The 24,377-nt window shown below is 45.7% G+C and overlaps 1 protein-coding gene across 1 annotated transcript in view; it reads right to left on the bottom strand.

Annotated features, from left to right (window-relative positions):
* LOC126094953 (Down syndrome cell adhesion molecule-like protein Dscam2) overlaps positions 1 to 24,377 on the bottom strand; it is an 890,199-nt gene that overhangs the window by 422,670 nt on the left and 443,152 nt on the right. The window contains exon 5 of the mRNA XM_049909611.1: positions 11,270 to 11,431. Coding sequence (XP_049765568.1) covers positions 11,270 to 11,431 — 162 coding nt within the window. The remainder of the gene's footprint in view (positions 1 to 11,269; positions 11,432 to 24,377) is intronic.

The raw sequence follows: 24,377 nt of genomic DNA, 5'->3' as shown, positions 1-24,377 counted from the left end.
AGAAAGGATATTGCGGAGACATGGCTTAGCCACAGCCTGGGGGATGTTTCCAGAATGAGATTTTCACTCTGCAGCGGAGTGTGCGCTGATATGAAACTTTTTTTTTTTAATCTGCCAGGAAGTTTCATATCAGCGCACACTCCGCTGCAGAGTGATAATCTCATTCTGGAAACATCCCCCAGGCTGTGGCTAAGCCATGTCTCCACAATATCCTTTCTTTCAGGAGTGCTAGTTCTGCAAGGATCGCAGGAGAGCTTCTGTAAAGTTTGGAAGGTAGGAGACGAGGTACTGGCAGAAGTAAAGCGGTGAGTACCGGGCGTGAGTCGTGCTTCGGTAGCTCAGTTGGTAGAGCACTTGCCCGCGAAAGGAAAAGGTCCTGAGTTCGAGTCTCGGTCAGGCACACAGTTTTAATCTGCCAGGAAGTTTTATTAGAATGTTGTCGGAGCTTCTCGACTTGTCATATAATTTCCTTGCGTGCTCCACTAATGTCACGCCGGAGCTGGTTGTTTTTACAGACTCTCTCTGCGCATGCGCCAAGTAGCGTGAATGCTACCTGCTAGGTACGAGCAGTGACATCTGTACTGAAGACAGTCACTGCCGTAACTAATCGTCAAAATCTTTGAGACAAAGAACTTCTTTTTTTAATGCAGCTCAGTGCAGGGGTTCACGATGTGCTTAGAAGGTAGCTCTTGTCTCCATTAATGAGATATCATTCAAACTTATTGTGATGAATTCCTTGAGAAGACAATGCCAGTAACGAAAAACGGAAGCAACCACCCGTGTATCATTATTTTCCATTATATGTTCCTCGGATAACCAATGCGCCGCTACTGATGTGGTCAAAAACAAATTTATTTCAAGACAGTAAAAGCCTCTATTCACTTTAATTGGTGGTACATTACTAAAAGCGTCTTTTACGCCTGGTTAACCATGCAATAGCTTTATCTATGTGCAGTACCTGTGGACATTATACCGGGAAACTGTATAACCCAGTTATCAAAATAACACATCAAAAAAGTTTTCCATCACCTCGGTTCCGAGAGTTCCGGAACCTGTACAGAGAATTGGAACAGAGATCAACATGAACATCATTTCCGCCATTTTTACTGCTCATGAAAACCACACATTGCATGTTGTACCACCATACAGCGGGACCTTCAGAGTTGGTGGTCCAGATTGCTGTACACACCGGTGCCTCTAATACCCAGTAGCAGTCCTCAGTGCGGCTCTCGCAGCCGAGCGAAGCAGACGTGCGGTGTGTGCTCTCCGCTGTCAGAGAGAGCCCGCTCGCCTTGTTTACTTTCTTCGGCCGACACTAACGTGACGCCGTAGCGCTACAAGACCATGGCAAACCAATACAGAAGATCAACCTTGAAATTCACCTTTCGGAACGACTTTACCCGACCAAAGGCGCTCGAGGTCGAACGCTTTTTAAAAGAGGAAGCCAAGATCCCGGCTGCCGACATTGTCGGCATTCAATTTTCGATCGTCAGTAGCACGGTCTATGTAAAGCTCATAAACGAAACTACATGCGACAAGGTGCTTCGTGAGATGAAACAAGAACTCCGCTTCTGCCACGCAGATGGCAATGTTGGCAACGTCGAGGTCGGCCACGCCGCAGTGGGACTGCGGACTATCCGCATATTCGAACTTCCATTTGAACTCCCGGCGGCAGAAGTTGTAGCGGCGCTCCGCCCCTACGGCACGGTACACGAACACGTGGCTGAAAAATGGACCCAGTTTAAGACGTATCCAGTACTCAATGGAGTACGCCAAGTGCGCATAGATCTCCAACGACACGTGCCATCCTATCTACAGATAGGAGGATGCCGGGCCATAGTTATTTATGACGGCCAGCCGAAGACGTGTTCCGGATGCGGCAAAGAAGGACACCTTCGTTCCGAGTGCCTCCAGCGTCGGATCACACAACTCCCACCGAAGGACGTTGCATCACCAGCGGCGAAGCCTATTCTCCCCGTGACTTACGCGGCGGCGCTCACGACGTTCTCCACACAACAGACACGGCCGACCGCTTCAGCAGTACAAGAATCACTTTCCACGGACAAAAACCTGGATGATCCGCCGACCTGGCCAGTGGTGGAAAATAGTACTACGACTCTGGAGCTACCGAACGCGACAGACATTGACGCCGGCAAGATGGCTATTGATTCCCTTATTGTACCGACCGAAGCGTTTGTTCCGGCGGAGCGTGAGTCAGTGCCGTCTTCTGACAATGAAGGTCATGTACGGAAACAGCGATCACCGAAACGCCGAAAGCGCCGTCGTCGGACCGTGTCGGAACACAGCGGTTCGCATTCGGCCGGGGAAGAACAACTGACCACTCAAGAAGCCAGCCGCGAAGCTGAGGCTGTTTCCACTGACTCCAACCTTGCAGAACAGACAGAAAAACATGCAGCTTTCGAACATCAGCCCATTGACAGAAACAGTGAGCAGCGGGAAGGTACCAGTGCAGGCGGCGAAGTCGCCCGGTCCCTTACTACCAAACATTCCGAGGCTATGGAACATGAACAGACATCCGCGCCCGCTTCGTGGGCCGAGGACGTTGAGACACAAGATCCCGACCCGCGGCCAGCTGAGGCGCCGCCGGATCATGCAGCATAAGCAGCACAAGGAGGAGGAGGAGGAGATTAGTGTTTAACGTCTCGTCGACAACTAGGTCATTAGAGACGGAGCGCAAGCTCGGGTGAGGGAAGGATGGGGAAGGAAATCGGCCGTGCCCTTTCAAAGGAACCATCCCGGCATTTGCCTGAAGCGATTTAGGGAAATCACGGAAAACCTAAATCAGGATGGCCGGAGACGGGATTGAACCGTCGTCCTCCCGAATGCGAGTCCAGTGTGCTAACCACTGCGCCACCTCGCTCGGTAAAGCAGCACAAGGAGGACCGCGTTTGGCGGGGGGTGACATAACTTCCGATGTTCGCTTCTCTCCAACTTCAACATGGATAACCTCGCCCAAACAACGCGTTGCCAGGCTCACCGCCTGGCGACAATGAATATCAACATGATCAGTTCTCCTGTCAAGATCCAACTTTTGAAAGAAACTATACGAGCCATGGGAGTTGACTTTGCTTTCCTACAAGAAGTGAAAACGACTGCACTCCCGCACTTTTACGGTTCCGCCACACACGTGACGCCCGGTAGCCCTGCAGACACCGGAGTGGCAATATTAGTGCGTGAAGGTATTGAAGTTACCGACGTCACGTTTCTTCCCTCCGCGCGAGGAATAGCATTTACGGCACTCAACACACGATTCATTAATGTTTACGCGCCGTCGGGTACCACAAGACGTCACGACCGCGCCAGATTCTACTCCACAGATGTCGCTCCCCTTTTCCTTGGACGATACGACCACAGCGTCTTCGCCGGCGATTTTAATTGCGTACTTCACCCCAAGGACCAAATCCCACATTACATGCCTTGTCCGGAACTGGGTGCGATGTTCCAAGAACTTCACTTGTGCGACACGTGGGAAAAAGTCCACGGTAACCGCTCTGGCCACACTCATCTTACCAGTCATTCGGCCAGCCGACTTGACCGCATATATGTGTCACAAGATCTCACACAAGGTGTGGTGGACGCCGAATTATGGCCTCAAGCCTATTCCGATCACAGTGCCTATATCTGCACTATACACCTACGCCCCCAACAAGTCTGGCGCAGCAATGGCTTTTGGAAGCTCAACATAACTCATCTCCAGGACCTGGATTGCCGTCGGCAAGTTGCAGCAACGTGGACTGACTGTGAACGCCGCCACCCACGATACACCTCGACCCTGGAGTGGTGGCTCCTCTGTGCCAAACCAGCAATCCGTAGGACACTTATGCGATATGGCAAGGACGTGACTGCGTGGCATCGACAGACCCTCGATTTTTACTACGCGGCACTCAGGGACCTCGACGCCTTACCCCCTTCCCCGGAGAGACAACATGACCAAAGCAGAATCAAGGCTCACATACTATGATTGACGAAGCGTCGACTAGAAGGTGCAGTAGTCCGCTCGCGACGGCACGACCGAACGGTTGCAGAGGAACCCACTATGCACCACGTTGTGGCGGATAAGCGCCGACAACGCCAACATTTAATCACACAACTCAGGACACACGACGGTCGCTTATGTACGACCCAAGCAACCATAGTAAAGGCGGTGGAGGATCATTTTCGTCATCTTTACAAGGAAAGAACCGTCAATGACGAGGCCACTATTGAAGTGTTACAGCAGGTAACACGTACTATCGACGAGGCTACCGTGAATGCACTAACAGAGGAAATCTCACTCGAAGAAGTCGAAGACGCCGTGGACAAAGGTGCGGCCAATAAATCTCCTGGACCTGATGGATTGCCCATCGAATTCTACCGGACTTTCCGTGACATCATGATGCCTCGCTGGGTTATAATGTTCCGCGAACTTATGTCTCCAGACTGTGTTGTGCCGCCAGCGTTTGTAGAAGGTCTCCTCATACCAGTACACAAGCCAGGTGGAGGGCTATCGATTAACGACTATCGGCCGCTTACAATGCTGAACGCCGATTACAAGATTTTCACCAGGATTATGGCGAGCCGTATTAAGACGACTTTGCCGATGATCCTCGCTCCAGAACAGACGTCGCAGGGGGGAGAAGCCAATATACACATGGCCACCGGTGACTGCAGGGACTTAATAGCGATCGCTTCTGCGTGCCGTCTGAGAGCGGCGATCGTCTCCGTCGATTTCAACCGCGCCTTTGATAGAGTGCACCACAACTTCCTCCTACGAGTGACGGACTGTATGGGATTCCCCCCGGGCCTCATTGACACCCTACGGCGTCTTTGGACCGCATCCAGCTCACACGTCCAGGTCAATGGACTGACGGTAGGACCAGTACCCATTAAGAGGTGTCTACGGCAGGGTTGTCCCCTTTCTACCTACCTTTATGCCATCGCACTCGAGCCACTCCTAGGGGGCCTTAACCACCGCCTATCTGGCATCACGCTGCGGGACGTCACCTTTCGCTGTAGGACATACGCTGACGACCTGCTACTGCTGGTTCGTTCCAATGACGAAGTTCAAAGCGTACTAACCTGGATTGAGCGATACGGACAGGCCGCAGGCAGTCTTTTGAACATCAACAAGTCGGCGGCGTTGGACATTGGGCGTGGTCTCGGACCGGAAGCCCTCGCTCCCCTCCCAACAGTTTCTGATCTGCGATATTTGGGAATCACGTTCAAGAAAGATGTACGTAAAACAGCTGCAGCAAACTACCGACGGTTATTACAGATCATACGCGCAATGGTGCGACAGAACCAGCTACAGCGTGTTGAATACCTGAACCTCTACGTAGCATCAAAACTCAACCACGTGGCACAGGTCCTCCCACTACCGCTGCAGATAGGTCGCCGGCTTCAGGCGGCCTTCAGTTACTACGTTTCCGCAGGTCATATCTTTAAAGTACGATACGACACTCTTACCCTCCCAGTGCACAAAGGAGGGCTGGGATTGGTCAACGTCAGGGCGAGAGCAGCTGCCATTTACATGAGCAACATGAGGAAACGATGGAAAAGTCAATATACCTCTCTCACGGGTCGTTTACTACAGGTTCTGATGCCAGCCTCTAACGTCCCGCCGGTGTCGGTTGCGCACGTCGCACCACAGCTCTCCCATGTGTCGACCTTCATTCTTGATTACAGCTATGTCAGCTCGAACCTCTCCGCCACACGTCCACCAAAGGCGAAAGATTTTTATACCAACCTTCTGCGGGCTGTTCACCATAACGTGGTGGAAAACAAGTACCCTACGGTTCACTGGCCAAGAGTGTGGAAAACGATACACCACCACTTTCTGTCATCCACGGTGCGTTCCAAGTGGTATCAGATCGCCAACAAAAAATATGCCACACGCCAGCGACTTCACACTATTGGACTGGCAGACACCCCTCATTGCCCAGATTGTCACCATTTGGATACCGATGAACATCGTTTTACTTGCGCATCATCGTCCGGAGTTTGGCGACAAGCACAGAAGATATTGGCTTGTTACCTCCGGGTCACACCTGATATGATTGACCCTCAGACCCTACTCTGTCCCGATGAAACTTACTTTCCGGCTGCAAAATATCATGCGCTTACATGGTTCAAAGGACTTACCGTCGCCAACATCTTTAGCGACGGAGAGAAAGAGCAGCTTGATTACTGGTGGTTCCTACAAAATGCTCACAATGCCCTCGAACGCAGACCGAAATACCGTACGCTCTTCGCAAATTATTTACGCAGCGTTTTCGTTAACCCCCCACTCAGCTGGGGAGTGCCAGGCTGTGGTTAATGTGCTGTGCCGCATCACACTAACGGCTCAACGTTCTGCCTTGTCAGCCATGACCAAAGGAAGAGACAAGCTGCTGCAAGGATACTGTTTTCCTTGAGGCACTAGCGAAGCAGAATGCCTCCGTTGCAGATGCCCTTCAAAGGCGCTATTGGAGATTTCAGATACCGATGGCGAGGCTCCAAGTGGAACCAGTTACATTATTGAAGGACCTTTTAGTTAGAATTACATCAGTGGTTTATATTTTTATTTTTTGATTACTCTTTTATGCCACCTTTGTTGTTGTAACACTTACTTGTAACACTTAGTTACAAGAATTCTCATTTGTACACGCTCCCTAAATGTAATCATATAAAAACAAAAAGTGGCAACGGATAGCCCTAACCTTGATTCCCATACTTCCCCTGGTCTATAGGCAGCTCTGTGGGGTGGGTTTACTCAGGAGCCAACGCCTGCAGTGGATCAGATTTTTTTGTTATAGGATGACAAGTGGCGATGGCACTTAGGTTTTTTATTTTTTTATTTATTAAAAAAAAGGGGGTAGCGTCAGAAAATTAAAAAAAATACACCGGTAAAAAAAAAAAAGAAGTTGGTAGAGCACTTGCCCGCGAAAGGCAAAGGTCCTGAGTTCGAGTCTCGGTCGGGCACACAGTTTTAATCTGCCAGGAAGTTTTATTAGAATGTTATCGGAGCTTCTCGACTTGTCATATAATTTCCTTGCGTGCTCCACTAATGTCACGCCGGTTGTTTTTACAGACTCTCTCTGCGCATGCGCCAAGTAGCGTGAATGCTACCTGCTAGGTACGAGCAGTGACATCTGTACTGAAGACAGTCACTGCCGTAACTAATCGTCAAAATCTTTGAGACAAAGAACTTCTTTTTTTAATGCAGCTCAGTGCAGGGGTTCACGATGTGCTTAGAAGGTAGCTCTTGTCTCCATTAATGAGATATCATTCAAACTTATTGTGATGAATTCCTTGAGAAGACAATGCCAGTAACGGAAAACGGAAGCAACCACCCGTGTATCATTATTTTCCATTATATGTTCCTCGGATAACCAATGCGCCGCTACTGATGTGGTCAAAAACAGTTTTATTTCAAGACAGTAAAAGCCTCTATTCACTTTAAATGGTGGTACATTACTAAAGGCGTCTTTTACGCCTGGCTAACCACGCAATAGCTTTATCTATGTGCAGTACCTGTGGACACTATACCGGGAAACTGTATAACCTAGTTATCAAAATAACACATCAAAAAAGTTTTCTATCACCTCGGTTCCGAGAGTTCCGGAACCTGTACAGAGAATTGGAACAGCGATTAACATGAACATCATTTCCGTCATTTTTACTGCTCATGAAAACCACACATTGCATGTTGTACCACCATACAGCGGTACCTCCAGAGTTGGTGGTCCAGATTGCTGTACACACCGGTGCCTCTAATTCCCAGTAGCACGTCCTCTTGCATTAATGCAATCTTGTATTCGTCGTGGCATACTATCCGCAAGTTCATCAAGTCACTGCTGATCCAGATTGTCCCACTCCTCAACGGGGATTCGGCGCAGATCGCTAGATTGTTTGGCGGGTCACGTCTCCCACAAACAGCCTTTTTCAACCAATCCCAGGCATGTTCGGTAGGTTTCATGTCTGGAAAACATGCTGACCACTCTAGTCGAGCGGTGTCGTTATCCTGAAGGAAGTCGTTAACAAGATGTGTATGATGGGGGCGCGAATTGTCGTCCATGAAGACGAATGCCTCGCCAATAGGCTGCCGATATGGTTGCACTATCGGACGGAGGATGGTATTCAGGTATCGTACAGCAGTTACGGCGCCTTCCGTGACCACCAGGACGTATGTCGTCCCTACATAATGTGGTGTTACCGCCAGACAACACACTTGCTAGGTGGTAGCCTTTAAATCGGCCGCGGTCCGTTAGTATACGTCGGACCCGCGTGTCGCCACTATCAGTGATTGCAGACCGAGCGCCGCCATACGGCAGGTCTAGAGAGACTTCCTAGCACTCGCCCCAGTTGTACAACCGACTTTGCTAGCGATGGTTCACCATTTATGGATTAAAGTTAAGTATTCCACCAGCTACGTCCGTTTTTCTAAATTCTAATTTCCTTGTCCTGTTCCAGACCTCACGCCAGCCTGCGTGAGCTAGAACGCGTGCCTTTCGGCTTCCTCTAATAATCACGGTGTTGGCTCTCCTGCCAACCCACAACACATAATGCCACCCCAAAACAGCAGGGAATCTCCACCTTGCTGCACTCGCTAGATCATGTGTCTAAGGCGTTCAGCCTGACCAGGTGGCCTCCAAATACGTATCCGACGATTGTGTGGTTGAAGGCATATGCGACACTCATCGGTGAAGAGAACGTGATGCCAATCCTGAGCGGTACATTGGGCATGTTGTTGGGCCCATCTGTGCCGCGCTGCAAGGTGTCGTGGTTGCAAAGATGGACCTCACCATGGACGTCGGGAGTGAAGTTGCGCATCATGCAGCGTATTGCGCACAGTTTGAGTCGCAACATGGCGACCTCTGGCTGCACGAAAAGTATTATTCAACATGGTGGCTTTGCTGTCAGGATTCCTACCAGCCATAATCCGTAGGTAGCAGTCATCCACTGCAGTATTAGCCCTTGGGCGGCCTGAGCGAGGCATGTCATCGACATTTCCTGTCTCTCTGTATCTCCTCCATGTCCGAACAACATTGCTTTGGTTCATTCCGAGACGCCTGGACACTTCCCTTGTTGAGAGCCCTTCCTAGCACAAAGTAACAATGTGGATGCCATCGAAGCTCGGTATTGACCGTCTAGGCATTGTTGAACTACAGACAAGATCAGCCGCGTACCTCCTTCCTGGTGGAATGACTGGAACTGATTAGCTGCTGCATGGTTGTTTACATCTTTGGGCGGGTTTAGTGACATCTCTGAACAGTCAAAGGGACTGCGTCTGTGATACAATATTCACAGTCATCGATTATTTTCAGGTATTCTGGGAACTGGGATGATGCAAAACGTTTTTTGATGTTTGTAGTTAAAATCAATATGGAGATGGTGAAAATTAATTTTTTTTGGTGTGAAGTTATTCTTAACAAACCAGTGAATTGTGACATCATTTTTCATATAATTTACATATAATCAGTACCTGAAAACCTTTTATGTATGCTTCAACTAACTCTGTTACTTTTCGATTACTTGTTTTCTTACTATCATTCTTTCTGGACAAAAACGACAGCGTCCTGCTCTGGTGGCATTCTCTTTCGGGATGGTTTGTAGGGGTGTAATTTCGGGTTCTTTACCCAAAACATCCCTTCAGGTCAACTATCACATTCTGTTAGTCATGAATATCATCACTGCATTCATCTTCGTCTGTTTCATTGCGTCCTTATTCGTATTCTTCTTCAGCGTCATATCTTCACATTCTAGAAATCTGAGAATCTCCTAGTCAGATAATTTCTTCCTCCGCCATTTTCAGCAAATCTGAATGATAAAGTAAAAATGAACTATTATCCACCTCTTGGCTATGTAGAATTCGTTATTATTCTGCCTCGTATTATTATTATTATTATTATTATTATTATTATTATTATTAGACCGCCAGCACAGTTTTATATAGACCAAAAAAAAAACTTACTACAAACTGAAATGTGAAAACAAATGTGAACAGTGTCACTATATGGGGTATGTGTCTATAAAAAATGGTTTTAGTGAAAAACACAACCACTTCAAATTAGTCTGCAGCTGTTGTTAGATCGGTATCTACCAACTCAAAGATTAAGTGGAATCCAAAACGCCAAGAGGCTTCCATTTGTTAGAAATATGTAAAAGAAAAACGAGTAACAAATACATCGCTATCGTATTTGAGGATTAATGTCATATACCACGCATTAATTGCTTTTTTCGTAGATAATAAATGCAATTCATATAAACTAGCGTTTAAAGCTGGGAAACATGAAAACGAGTCACTCGATAAATATGCTTTGAAAGTGGACCTAACAGAAACTTCTTGGCATATAGCAGCTTGCCGAGGTGGGAATAATAAGAAAAGTGCTTACGACAAACAACCTCTGTGTTTTGTATAATGGGAAGTTGTATGAAAGTGGTAATATAACAACGAACCCCTCATGGCTGGACGACGTCAGTCAGTTGACAATACACAGTAAGCTGTAGGTGTTCATCTGTCCAATCAGACCTGCGGAAGACAACGTATTGTTTCCATGCATTTAGTCAGTTGGAAACGATGAGTGACTTTCATTAAGTTATGGTTTTAAATACCATCATGACACCTTTCTTTTACCAACGTGGTACTGTTCACTTATGTACAAGGCTCCACAGTTCAAAAACTTTGCGAAGGACAAGTGCAAACGAAGGCAGCAGCAAAACTGCAGCAGTACACGTGAGATTACTGGGCCGAGTTAAGGACTGTTTGAGTGGTCATAATGAGAGCTCGAATTCCAGCAACAGGATCTAACCTGGTGTATCACATGGAGTGCAAGGAGTATACGGTAAGAAACTTCCTGGCAGATTAAAACTGTGTGCCCGACCGAGACTCGAACTCGGGACCTTTGCCTTTCGCGGGCAAGTGCTCTACCATCTGAGCTACCGAAGCACGACTCACGCCCTCTGTAAAGTTTGGAAGGTAGGAGACGAGATACTGGCAGAAGTAAAGCTGTGAGTACCGGGCGTGAGTCGTGCTTCGGTAGCTCAGATGTTAGAGCACTTGCCCGCGAAAGGCAAAGGTCCCGAGTTCGAGTCTCGGTCGGGCACACAGTTTTAATCTGCCAGGAAGTTTCATATCAGCGCACACTCCGCTGCAGAGTGAAAATCTCATTCTGGAGTATACGGTAACTTATTACGACTGTAGCAGAAGTTCAGTACCCTAAAGACTCGCCTGCTGTGTTGTACTAAAGACCTCCGTCGCAGAATGGCTGGGCAACAGAGCTGGACTCACCCGCTTCGTGAGATCCCGGCAGGATGATGGTGTCGTCCCGGAACCAGGAGGAGACGGACACATGGTCCCTGAGGAAGGGCGGGATGACGCAGCGCAGCACCGCCGTGTTGCCCAGCAGCGCATGCGCGCGGTACACCTGCACCTCGTAGTCCTGCACCACCACTGCAACAGAAGACGGAAGCCAACATTACAGCCGAAACGTTCCACGAAAATAACAACATGTGTGATACTGTTTTGCTAGTTATTGTTTGGGAAAATAATTCAGACACAGTATAAGTTTTGGATGCTGTTTTATAACTTCTATAACTGTGCCCCACAAGCTTGTTGCGGAAGGCACTTTTCTCATTGCGCTAACGTTTTTCCCCTCTCCTGTTCCATTCGCTCATGGAACTTCGGAAGAACGACGTTACGTGAGGCTTTACATGAGCAATAATTTGCCTGATTATCCACTCGAGATGGTTTCGTGAGGTCTATGTGGGAGGATGTAACACAGTCGCTGACCTTTCCTGCGGCGTATACTCTCTAAATTTTAACAGAAATCTAGGCAGCTAGAGTTTGATGATGATGGTGATGATGTTTGGTTCGTGGGGCGCTCAACTGCTCGGTCATCAGCGCCAACACAAAGTACCAATTGTTATACAGTCCAGTTTTGTTGCACAGTCCAATTTGTCCACAGTCACGAATGGTGATGATGAAATGATGAGGACAATACAAACACCCAGTCCCCACGCAGAGAAAATCCACAACCCGTCCGCGGATCGAACCCGGGACCCCATGATCCAGAGGTAGCAACGCTAGCCACTAGACCACGAGATACGTACAGTTAGAATTTGATGAGTATGAACTTGACGTACGCGCGATTACGAAATGAATCTGTGACGAAAATGTAGTGCTCTTCTTTGGATATTTTTCTGTTTCCTCTATTAACACCATCTATACTGCTGAGAATGCGTATTTGATAAGCTATTTCTTGTGTGTATGGGCAACATTTCCTTACAATGTTCCCAATGAGTATCCACCTGGCGTTTGTAGACAGTGCAACAAACATGGTTGTCCAAATTTAGGACGATTCGGACGGATATTCCTAGATATTTTACTGTCGTAACTGTTTACAGTCATCTATCGCAAGAAAGACATTCGGACAGGAATAATTATTCCCGCTTATTTATGCGCACAACGATACAATTATTCACTTTTAGTGTCAACTGGCAAAACCTGCACCAAGTGTTGAACCTTACCAGGTCTACGTGCATTGCATCACGATTTCCTGGCGTCGCAGCTATCCTGCAGACAACAGCAAGGAGCACAATAATGGTCGTATAACACCTCTCCTGCCCCCCCCCCCCCACCCCCTCTCCTCATGAAGTGCTTTCCAGGTAACTTATCCCGTCGGGCTTGTTTGTAAAGTGGTAAAGTACCAACATGAAGATCTAAGGTCGCGGAGTCGAATCCCAGTCAGATACCAGAATACTTCAGTCTCTAATAAATAAACACTCTGCGGATCACAACATTACACTACGACTACCGGTTTTACTCTGTGCTGCGTATCGTCTTTATCTCTAAATTGTAACAGGAAAAAAGGCAATGACAATAAAAATTATAGAAATTTGATATTACACACTCTACGCTCAAAGGTTGTGCAAATGAAAATAAAGCATTATGAATCTGCACATATCCGTTGCAGAAAAGAACAGTTTGTCAACAGTGCTGTAAAATTAACGGAAAATACAAGGAGGTCTTGGGGAAAATATCTGCATAGTCACGTCAGATGTGTGCGAGTCATAGATGAGTTCATTAAAACCGTGTAAAATAGATTCCTTGACTATGAAGTAAAATAATAAATAAAAATTAAGAGTTAAAAGACACTTTAATGTAATACATAATAGTTGATATTGATTGAAGGCGTTCGGCGCTGATTGCAGCCTGTGACATGCATAAACATAGTATTGTATAGCGCGTCACTGATATGGTGTGAGGTGTGCTCCAGTGGCCACTCTTAGTTTCTCAGATTATTATCACTTAAGATCTTAGTTAATTTGTAGTAATTGTTTGGACGAAGCTATAGCTACTTCTGTAACTATGTTTCCTTTTGCTCACATTTTTTAACTTACAGTAAGAGCCTCTGGTGTACTTTATTTTAATTTAAAATAAAGGAATATTCTTTAAAGTTTTATTTCAAAGATTAGACGATTCAAGCTCTGCAAATTAAATTTGTTTGTTAACTTTGCAAAATCATTTAATAGATGTAGACAAGAACAAAAATGTGCTAATATGAGGCTGTTTATTACCCTTGTCGTATGTATTAATATACTGTGTAACGAATCATACATGCTGGAATGTATTACGTTGATGTGTCTTCTGATTCTTAATTCTGTGTCTTGTAATCCTTAATTCATTTGATTTATTATTTTGCTTTGTGATGGAGGAATCTTTTTTATGCGGTTTTAATGTACGCCTTTATATCTTACGCACTTGTCATACGAGTATAAAAATATTTTTCCTCACCACATCCTTGTATTTTACTCGTACATTAGTTTTACATCACTTTCGACAAACTGCACTCTGCAGCGTCTGGTATATGTGGATTCATAATATTTTGTTGTCATTTCTAAAACTGTTGGGCATAGTGTTAGTAATGTTTTTATAATTTTATTGCTTATTTTCATGTTCCAGCTTAGATTTGAAGATGATTTGCAGCGCAGACTGAAACATGTAGTCGGTAACAAGAAGTTTATAAATTGCAACAAAAGAGATCATAGTTTTTGAGCCATGGAATCAGTCAGGAAATTCTTGAGTCTGCCTTTACGCTAGCCTTCACCTCTCAATGATGTGAGGGTATGACAGGAACGACGTGTTCTTCTGATTCTACATTAAACTGCATGTCCATTTTCTCCTGTAGTATTACTGGTGTAGACCGAAATGGCGTCCAATTGAAAGAACTTGCAAACAGGCAGCTTAACGTCCCTCTTGAGGCACTGTCAGCCCCTCACGCCATATGAAATAACCTTTTTCGTTGCCTAATCGTATTATTTGGTTTTTAGGATTGTGCTTCATGTCGGCGTGAGTTAAAATTCGCACCTGCCTTGAACACGCCAGTGTCTAACACAGGATCAATTTTTGTGTCAGAGATCTAACTACGAATGTTCGCAACAGTACAGCATATTTTAATCTTGGTCTAATCATTAGATTACTCTGTGCTTCTGTGAGTTGTCGATGAGCAGTTGGTGGCAGTAGCGCACAATAAATTTGCACTGCCCGACGGCGTAAGATACTCGTACACTGACCATGACCAAATTCTACGAAAATTATTCTCCAGTATTTCGAAGTCCATGAGACATGTTGATTACAATTTCATCCTTTTATATATTTTCAGTGTAGAAAAAATCATCCCTACATATGGAGAGTGATATGAGTGTATGATGATTATTGTGCTGCACCTCTGTTCAGTATGGAAAAGAAGAAGGCATCTGTGACTGTCTGAGCAAAAGGATGGCATAAGAAGGTGTCTCAAGTCACCTCAGTAGTTGGGTGTGCTCGCGCAAGAAGATGGTAAGCGTTCAGGCTTTCGGGCCTGGTGTCATAGAATGTTCAATCTTGTGGGTAGTTAAACCGCATCTTATTTCTTCTACACTATCGACGTTTCGATCCCTCTGATGGGACGTTCTTCGGGATCTAGTGGTGCCAAAGTTTGACACTGTTCGATGCCACCACAAGATCCTGAACAATACTCCAGCAGAGCTGTCTAAACTTCGATCGCATAGAAGAAATATGACGTGGCCTAACAACCCAGAATATTTTACTTTTATGTCTTCAGTACTCTTCGCCGGCCGGAGTGGCCGAGCGGGCCCAGGCGCTACAGTCTGAAGCCGCGCGACTGCTACGGTCGCAGGTTCGAATCCTGCCTCGGGCATGGATGTGTGTGATGTCCTTAGGTTAGTTAGGTTTAAGTATTTCTAAGTTCTAGGGGACTGATGACCTCAGAAGTTAAGTCCCATAGTGCTGAGAGATTTTTTTCAGTACTCCTCAGTACGCACAGCCTGACATTATGAAAAGAATAGGAAGAAGAAGGTTGACCTGGGTGGACAGGTAGAAGGACGAGTGAAGGGAGGATACCCCATGACGTGTTCCTGGGAGCTGTAGCTGGAAGGATGTACCGAGGACGACCGCGGACAAGATGGAAGGACAATATTGACAAGGACACCGAGGACACGGGACTAGGAGCGGGCAAGTGGTGGCAGGAGGCCTGCAACAGGGAACGATGGAGGAGGAGTGTGGAGCAGGCGTATGGTCACTTAGGCCCAAGTCACGGATAAGTAAGTAAGTAAATTAAGTATTCAGTACTCAGAGATTGCAGGAGTCACTGCTCGGCGATCTGAAAAGAGGAACTGCTACATTGTTGCAGCACCACCGTAGATGTGAAGTCGCTGACACTACAGAAAAGCGGGGGCAATGATCTTGCGACAGCCCGACAATAACGACAGCGCCTAGAGTTTGTTGGGGCTTAAAGAGCCCAGAAACACTGCCGTTACGAAAACAGTAGCGGATCAGGTTTGCATATAGAGCGCCATATCCAGACAGGCACTCTCAGTCTTCACCTGCCGCTATCCAACAGGGGAAGTACGTTAGTCAACGAACTGAGATGAGTCAGCACGCTGACACCACCACAGCATTAGGTGCCGAAAAAATGCCTTCCCACCGGCCGTCTACCTGCTAGGTGACTGACAGGTCGTCTGCTGTAAGCGTAGGCTTCCGCGGCCGTTGTCATCTTCAATAAAATTCTTCAGGGTATCAGACCGCATCGTCATAATTTTAAAATGCGCCAACGTTTCGGCCAGCGTTGCAGCTAGCCTTCATCAGGGCCTTGCGTTAAACTGCTAAATGAAACACACTTGGTTCCTTAAATAGTTGCACGAGCAAACCGTGTCGTTACTTGATTGGCTGCAAGAGGAGGAGGAGGAGGAGGGGTGAAAGGTATGCTTTATTGGTGTTTCCTTTATTATCTGTCATTGGCTGAAATAGCTGTTTTCTATTGGTCTTTATATTAATCCACCCCATTGGAGGAGACGGACGAATAGCGAACAGGTGATGGCTGTGACGTCACACTGTTTACATGCTGTCCAGAAGCCGGCCGCGGCGTGCCATTGCTTTGTGTGCTCGCGACCACTACTGCGGCTCTCCGCGTGTCTGCATGGGCCGCCACGGCTCTGCCGCCGCTCCGTAGCCCTGCTATTGCAGGCAGCCAAGACCTCGGAAGCTTGTACCCGTCCTCTCTATTCATGTTGGCGGGTCTTTTGGCTATTTCTATCGCCTCTCTAATCTTTCTTTTGAAAGTGAGAGGCTGTTTCGCCAGGACGCGGGCTTCTTGAGAAAATATTGGTTTCCCGCACTCGTCTCGGTGTTCCGCCACTGCTGACTTAGTGTGTTGTTTCAGGCTTATCCTGTACGCTCTCCTCCCACCATCACCCCATGCAGAAGAAGTCCGCCTTGCACACGCTAACGAAGAGAGCGTACAAGATAAGCGACGAAGAACATCTGAAGACAGAACTTGAACGCCTCAGGTCCATCTTCCGAACTAATGGCTATGGGAAGCAGACGATAGACAGCACCATGTTGACAAGGGAGAAGACTAATAGGGAAGAGGAGAAGGAGGCACAGAGCATTGCTGTGTTACGATATGTACAAGGGGTCACCGAACGTATTGGCAAAATTCTACGAAAAGCCGACATCAAACCAATTTTCCGAAGCAGAAACAAAATATCAGACATGCTCGGTTCTACCAAGGATGCAGTTGACAAACTACACACAGCTGGCGTGTATGAAATTGGTTGTGCGTGTGGATTAGTCTACATCGGTGAGACGGGACGTCCGATTAGCACAAGGCTCTCGGAACATGAAAGATATATCCGCCTGAAACAACACACTAAGTCAGCAGTGGCGGAACACCGAGACGAGTGCGGGAAACCAATATTTTCTCAAGAAGCCCGCGTCCTGGCGAAACAGCCTCTCACTTTCAAAAGAAAGATTAGAGAGGCGATAGAAATAGCCAAAAGACCCGCCAACATGAATAGAGAGGACGGGTACAAGCTTCCGAGGTCTTGGCTGCCTGCAATAGCAGGGCTACGGAGCGGCGGCAGAGCCGTGGCGGCCCATGCAGACACGCGGAGAGCCGCAGTAGTGGTCGCGAGCACACAAAGCAATGGCACGCCGCGGCCGGCTTCTGGACAGCATGTAAACAGTGTGACGTCACAGCCATCACCTGTTCGCTATTCGTCCGTCTCCTCCAATGGGGTGGATTAATATAAAGACCAATAGAAAACAGCTATTTCAGCCAATGACAGATAATAAAGGAAACACCAATAAAGCATACCTTTCACTCCTCCTCTTGCAGCCAATCAAGTAACGACACGGTTTTCTCGTGCAACTATTTAAGGAACCAAGTGTGTTTCATTTAGCAGTTTAACGCAAGGCCCTGATGAAGGCTAGCTGCAACGCCGGCCGAAACGTTGGCGCATTTTAAATTATGACGATGCGGTCTGATACCCTGAAGAGTTTTATTGAAGAGGTCGTCTGCTGTTGGCGCCTATCGTGGTGGACCAGGGTTCGACCCGGCCCAGTCAGCTGCCCTGCCGTCACTGTCCGAGCCGGCAAACACCATCGCTGTTAATTCCCCTGTGTGAGCGTGTGCTGTCGATATTCGCCATCGCCTGTGTGGGCACACGCCACTGCTGTGAGCTGTCAACATCCACAATCCACACTGCAGTAGCCACTACAGCTGTCTGTCTCTAATGTTAGTGGATATTGGCACACGTGTTCTAGCGGTCATATTTGAACCGCCTGCAGTTGCCACGGTATCATGACTTACCCGCCAATATTGCGAACCTTGTATTTTGTCGTCAACGTACCTTTTGAGTTAACCGGTCCTTGTGTTATTCTAGTCATCGTCCCTTTGCAGAAGTATTGTTAAGAAGTTTGTTTAATTTTTGTGGTCCCATTTGTCTCGTTCTCGTTTTTTAGTTAATAAAAAGAAAATAAACAAAAAATCATTGCACGTAACGCTTCGAAGTGACTTTTTTTCTTTTTTTAAGTAGCAAAAGCCATGTAGGATTAACTATGATTCTGTTTCATTGTTTTATACCAAATCAAAGGATTAAAAAAGAAAATAAAAAAGAATAATTAAAAGTATAGAAAAAGACCAGTACTATTGAAAGGGTACAGTACCGCCCGTCGTTGAAAATAGGTACAACATTCTTCGTTATTCTTTTCAGAACAACATATTTTTTGTAATACTAACTCAATTTCACTTAATACACCGAAGCCGGATACCAGTGTAGGAAAGAAGGACAATTGATTTATTTAATTGATCACATGTGCACTCCCACAACATAAATCCCTACATCCAATTTGGTGAGATCTGTGAAATGAATGAATGTATGGTTGTCTGATAACCGCAGATAGTGCAATATATGATCATCTTTGAGACGGTCCTTTGGTCACCTTTGGTGGAACCAAAGAGATGAAATTCACCTGAGTTCTGAGCGCCTGAAATGTGGCTGGCCAATATGGTAGCATGGTGCTCCCCGACCTCGGCGGAGAAGCGAGATGACCTGAAGAACAGCCATGTTTCAGTACTCTGGCGCTGGATCTTGTGTTGGTAAGACCTGTCTTAGGTGTGCTCCGTAAAGACAAAAGAGTGGAGAGCATGGTATGCATGTGAAATACTTAAGAGTAGTTTGGAATAATTATTTCTCTATTTCAGGAACTTCTGGGGGAGAATTAAATGTCAGGCAGGTAATATTAAGGGGATCGTAGTAATCTTCGGAAGTGACCAACGGTCACAATGAAACCACGTGTAGCAATAAGTTGAAATACTTGCGAGTGCTAGTACTAAGTTGAAATACTTCCGAGTGCTAAAGTTAAGCTGAATTACTGGCGTGTGTACTATAAGTTGGTAATATTTAAGAAATGGCGTGTGCAGGACTTTAAGTTAGAGACGAGCACTTCCATGTGGTGAGTACTGTGTGAGTCACAATCTGTGTATGAGACAAAGGATAAAGAGAAGTTTTCGTCCAAGGTATCAGTTGAGGACTCGCGTGTGTGAAGAATATGATCTTAATATTACTTTGCGTGTTATGTTTCCGTGTGACGCTTGATTCAAACTCTAAGATAGAAGCAAGATGAGTCAGCCGTCTATCCAGCAACGCCACTTGGCTTGCATCGCACAGGGAAACGTGCATACATCCTTCAGAGTTCGTAGTAGGAAAGAAAAGTTACGAAGTGGGGCAGTGTCGTGTGAAACTGGGATGAATAGTAAATGAAGTGGGGAAGCTGAAAGTGAAGTGATTCTAACGTTGTGACTATTCTTTGTGATTGTATTCCATGTTGCCACTGTGATGTATTTCACGTAATTTAATTATGTGTGGTTTGCATGGGAGAGTAGCAAGATAGGTTCAGAGGCAGTGGGTTATGTATGTTCCTTTTTGTACCGCTCGGTCTGGAGGAAATTTTCGTGATGATGGGTGTGAGAGTCTAAGTGTGAGATATAACAAAAGATCCACCATCCTATCCTGAAAGTCCACTGTAGCGTTAGATAATTACGAGACCATAAGATAATCACCAATGTAGAGCCATGCCCACTGGGCGGAGTTTCTCATGTGTAATTGTTGTATAAAATGTAATGGTGTGTTTAGGTTATCTTTCAATAGTAATAGAATTTATCGGAATAATAAATATAGTGAAATGAAAAGATTGGTAGCCTTGTTCTTCGAATAGTGTGTGGTCATGATATCCAGAATTTATAATGTGTGAACCATTTCATATTCAATGAGATGGCCACGTGTTGATCAAAGCCGTTGGGTAGGAAAGAAAATGTGGTATTGCCAGTGCGTAGTGAACAATCAGAGTTGTGTAAATTACTAATAGTGAGATGTGCGTTACCCGTTTCCCTTGCGTAATATTCAAACAGGAGAATAATTTGTAGCTTAATCGTGAGTACTAGAGCTCATAATCAGTCATTGATGTTACTCGATAAATAAGAACAAATCCCCTCGCTTGGCAGATCACTCGTCTTGCAGGCCTGACTGCTTGATGCCACAGTATGAGCAAGTCATGTGGGTGCCTCTTACTACTGAGGGACCAGCACAGTGGCAGGGCAGCCAGACCTTGTGATTTTACCCATGCTTCCTTGTCTGCCCCCAGCCTGAAGTCGACTGCATCCCTTATTTCCGGCCAGCACAAGCATTTTCTGTATCATAAAAATAAAAAAAAACATCAAGCGGTAGCATCATTGCCTAGTAACCGCGACGGTCTCTGTCCCGGTTTCGAACCTCACAACTGCTTAAAATTTGAATAAAAATCATCACCAATGGTCGCCGAAGACTTCCTGCATATGAAGGAAAGAGCGGAAGAATCACCGATGATCAACAGCACGAGCAAGCACAAAGCAACGGAAACCACTGCGTTAAAGACACATAATGATTATACATGGGACACGTGCTCTGTCACTGAAAAAGTGATACGATGACATCTCCATTAGCAAAAGTCCCCCATTCTGATTTTCATGAGAGGACTGCCTAGGAGGAGCAGACCATGAGAGAAAGACAGAATATCAACGAAAGGGTAACGTTCTACGAGTCAGAACTTGGAATGTCAGAAGTTTGAACGTGGTAGGGAAGCTACAAATCTGAAAAGCGAAATACTAGGGCTCAATATAGATATAGTGGTGATCAGTGAAGTGAAATGGAAAGAAGACAAAGATTTCTGGTCAGAAGAGTACAGGATAAAATCAGCAGCAGCAGAAAATAGCATAACAGGAGTAGGATTCGTTATGAACAGAAAGGTAGGGCAGAAAATGTGTTACTGTGAACAGTTCAGTGATAGGGTTGTTCTTACTAGAATCGACAGCAAACCAACATCAACAAAAATAGCTCAGGTATACTTGACGAGGTCCCAAGAACAAGATGGAGATGAAGTACATGAGTATATTGAAGGGTAATTCAGTACGTAAAGGGAGATAAAGAGTTGTAAACCTAATAATCATGGTAGATTAGAACGCATTGTAGGGGAAAAAGTAGAAGAAACGGTTATGGGAGAATGTGAGCTTGGTAGCATGAATGAGAGAGCAAAAAGACTAATTGAGTTCTGTAATAAATTTCAGGTAGTAATAGCACAAGAAGTGTAGGTATAAATGGAAAATACCGGACGTTACGAAGATTCCAGTTAGATTACTTCTTGGACAGATAGAGCGAAATCAAATATTGGACCACAGACACACTAAGGAGCAAATATAGATTCACATCACAATTTAGTAACGCTGAAGAGCGGGGGGAAGTTTAAGAGAACAGTCAGGAAGAATCAATGCGCAGAGAAGTGGGAGACGGAAGCACTAGGGATGACGAGATACACTTTTAGTTCTATGAAGCTATAGACAGCAATAAGGAATAGCTCACTAGGCAGTACAGTTGAAGGAATGGACAACTTTAAAAAGGGCAGTCACAGAAGTTGGAAAGAAAAACTTAGGTACAAGGAAGCTAACTCCGAAGAAACCAAGGGTAATGGAAGAATTACTTTAGTTCAAAAATGGTTCAAATCGCTCTGAGCACTATGGGACTTAACATCTGTGGTCATCAGTCCCCTAGAACTTAGAACTACTTAAACCTAACTAACCTAAGAACATCACACACATCCATGCCCGAGGCAGGATTCGAACCTGCGACCGCAGCGGTCACGCGATTCCAGACTGAAGCGCCTTTAACCGCACCGCCACACCAGCCGGCAATATACTTTAGTTGATCGACGAAAGGAGAACGTTCAAATTTGTTCAGGGAAATTCAGGATTACAGAAATACAAGTAACTTAAGAATGAAATACACAGGATGTGCAGGGAATCTAAGGCAAAAAGACTGCATGAAGAATGCGACCTGAACTTAGGTTAAAATTGTGACGAGAAGAGCAGAGAAGTTCCTTTCCAGAAGCGCTACACCACAAAAAGACGATGAGTATGTTCGAGTGGTTCTGTCGAACAGATGGCTGACAATAGTTTAAATCCTGGCAGAGCTTACTGTCACCATCTTCTTTTGATAGCGCCTCTGTACCGTACCTTTGCGCAGGGTCGGCACAGTTAAATCGGATTTGGCATTGTAAATTTTAAGGGTTGGCCAGATGCCCTTCGTGCCACCACCCCATCCTCAGCCTATAGGCTTCGTTGGATGCGAATATGGAGGGGCATGTGATCAGCACGTCGCTCTTCCGGCCGTTGTCAGTTTACGAGGCCCGAGTCGCTGCTTCGCAGTCAAGTCGATCCTCAATTTATCTCACAAGGGCTGAGTGCACTCAGCTCCTCAACAATGCTCGGCCGGCCTGTGTGGCCGAGTGGTTCTAGGAGCTTCGGTCTGGAACCGCGCGACCGCTAGGGTTGCAGGCTCGAATCCTGCCTCGGGCATGGATGTGTGTAATATCCTTAGGTTGGTTAGGTTTAAGTAGTTCTAAGTTCTAGGGGACTGATGACCTCAGATGTTAAGTCCCATAGTGCTCAGAGCCATCTGAACCAATTGAACAGCGCTCGGCAGACCGGATGGTCACCAATCCACTTGTTAGCAGAGCCCAACACAGTTTAACTTCGGTGATCTGACGGGAAGGTCGTTGACTTATTATTTTGCCTACTCTGGACTGCATTTTAATGTAAAATATAACAAATGTAACACTCAGAAGTGTGAAGAAGATATTGTGATCAATATATTCAAGAAAGTGAGTACAGCAGCTTTTCCGTGATAAATAGTTATTTAAACTGCGGTGGGACTTCTACTTCGTGGAAGAAGAAGAAATAATTTTGAGGAAACTAGGAAACTAATTTTCTTAAATATTAGAAGCAAATTACCGTTCAAGACAAAACGATTTTCTGAGACTGCAAGAATATCATTTTCAAGAGATAAGAAATAGTCTTCTTTTTGGTCATCAGTCTACTGACTGGTTTGATGTGGCCCGCCACGAATTCCTTTCCTGTGCTAACCTCTTCATCTCAGAGTAGCACTTGCAACCTACGTCCTCAATTATTTGCTTGACGTATTCCAATCTCTGTCTTCCTCTACAGTTTTTGCCCTCTACAGCTCCCTCTAGTACAATGGAAGTCATTCCCTCATGTCTTAGCAGATGTCCTATCATCCTGTCCCTTCTCCTTATCAGTGTTTTCCACATATTCCTTTCCTCTCCGATTCTGCGTAGAACCTCCTCATTCCTTACCTTATCAGTCCACCTAATTTTCAACATTCGTCTGTAGCACCACATCTCAAATGCTTCGATTCTCTTATGTTCCGGTTTTCCCACAGTCCATGTTTCACTACCATACAATGCTGTACTCCAGACGTACATCCTCAGAAATTTCTTCCTCAAATTAAGGCCGGTATTTGATATTAGTAGACTTCTCTTGGCCAGAAATGCCTTTTTTGCCATAGCGAGTCTGCTTTTGATGTCCTCCTTGCTCCGTCCGTCATTGGTCATTTTACTGCCTAGGTATCAGAATTCCTTAACTACATTTACATCGTGACCATCAATCCTGATAAGTTTTTCGCTGTTCGCTTTTCTACTACTTCTCATTACCTTCGTCTTTCTCCGATTTACTCTCAAACCATACTGTGTACTCATTAGACTGTTCATTCCGTTCAGCAGATCATTTAATTGTTCTTCACTTTCACTCAGGATAGCAATGTCATCAGCGAATCGTATCATTGATATCCTTTCACCTTGTATTTTAATTCCACTCCAGAACCTTTCTTTTATTTCCATCATTGCTTCCTCGATGTACAGATTGAAGAGTAGGGGCGAAAGGCTACAGCCTTGTCTTACACCCTTCTTAATACGAGCACTTCGTTCTTGATCGTCCACTCTTATTATTCCCTCTTGGTTGTTGTACAAATTGTATATGACCCGTCTCTCCCTATAGCTTACCCTTACTTTTTTCAGAATCTCGAACAGCTTGCACCATTTTATATTGTCGAACGCTTTTTCCAGGTCGACAAATCCTATGAAAGTGTCTTGATTTTTCTTTAGCCTTGCTTCCATTATTAGCCGTAACGTCAGAATTGCCTCTCTCGTACCTTTACTTTTCCTAAAGCCA

The sequence above is a fragment of the Schistocerca cancellata genome, chromosome 1, assembly GCF_023864275.1.
Source record: "Schistocerca cancellata isolate TAMUIC-IGC-003103 chromosome 1, iqSchCanc2.1, whole genome shotgun sequence".
Classification (NCBI taxonomy): domain Eukaryota; kingdom Metazoa; phylum Arthropoda; class Insecta; order Orthoptera; family Acrididae; genus Schistocerca; species Schistocerca cancellata.
This window is presented reverse-complemented; position numbering and strand designations above follow the sequence as displayed.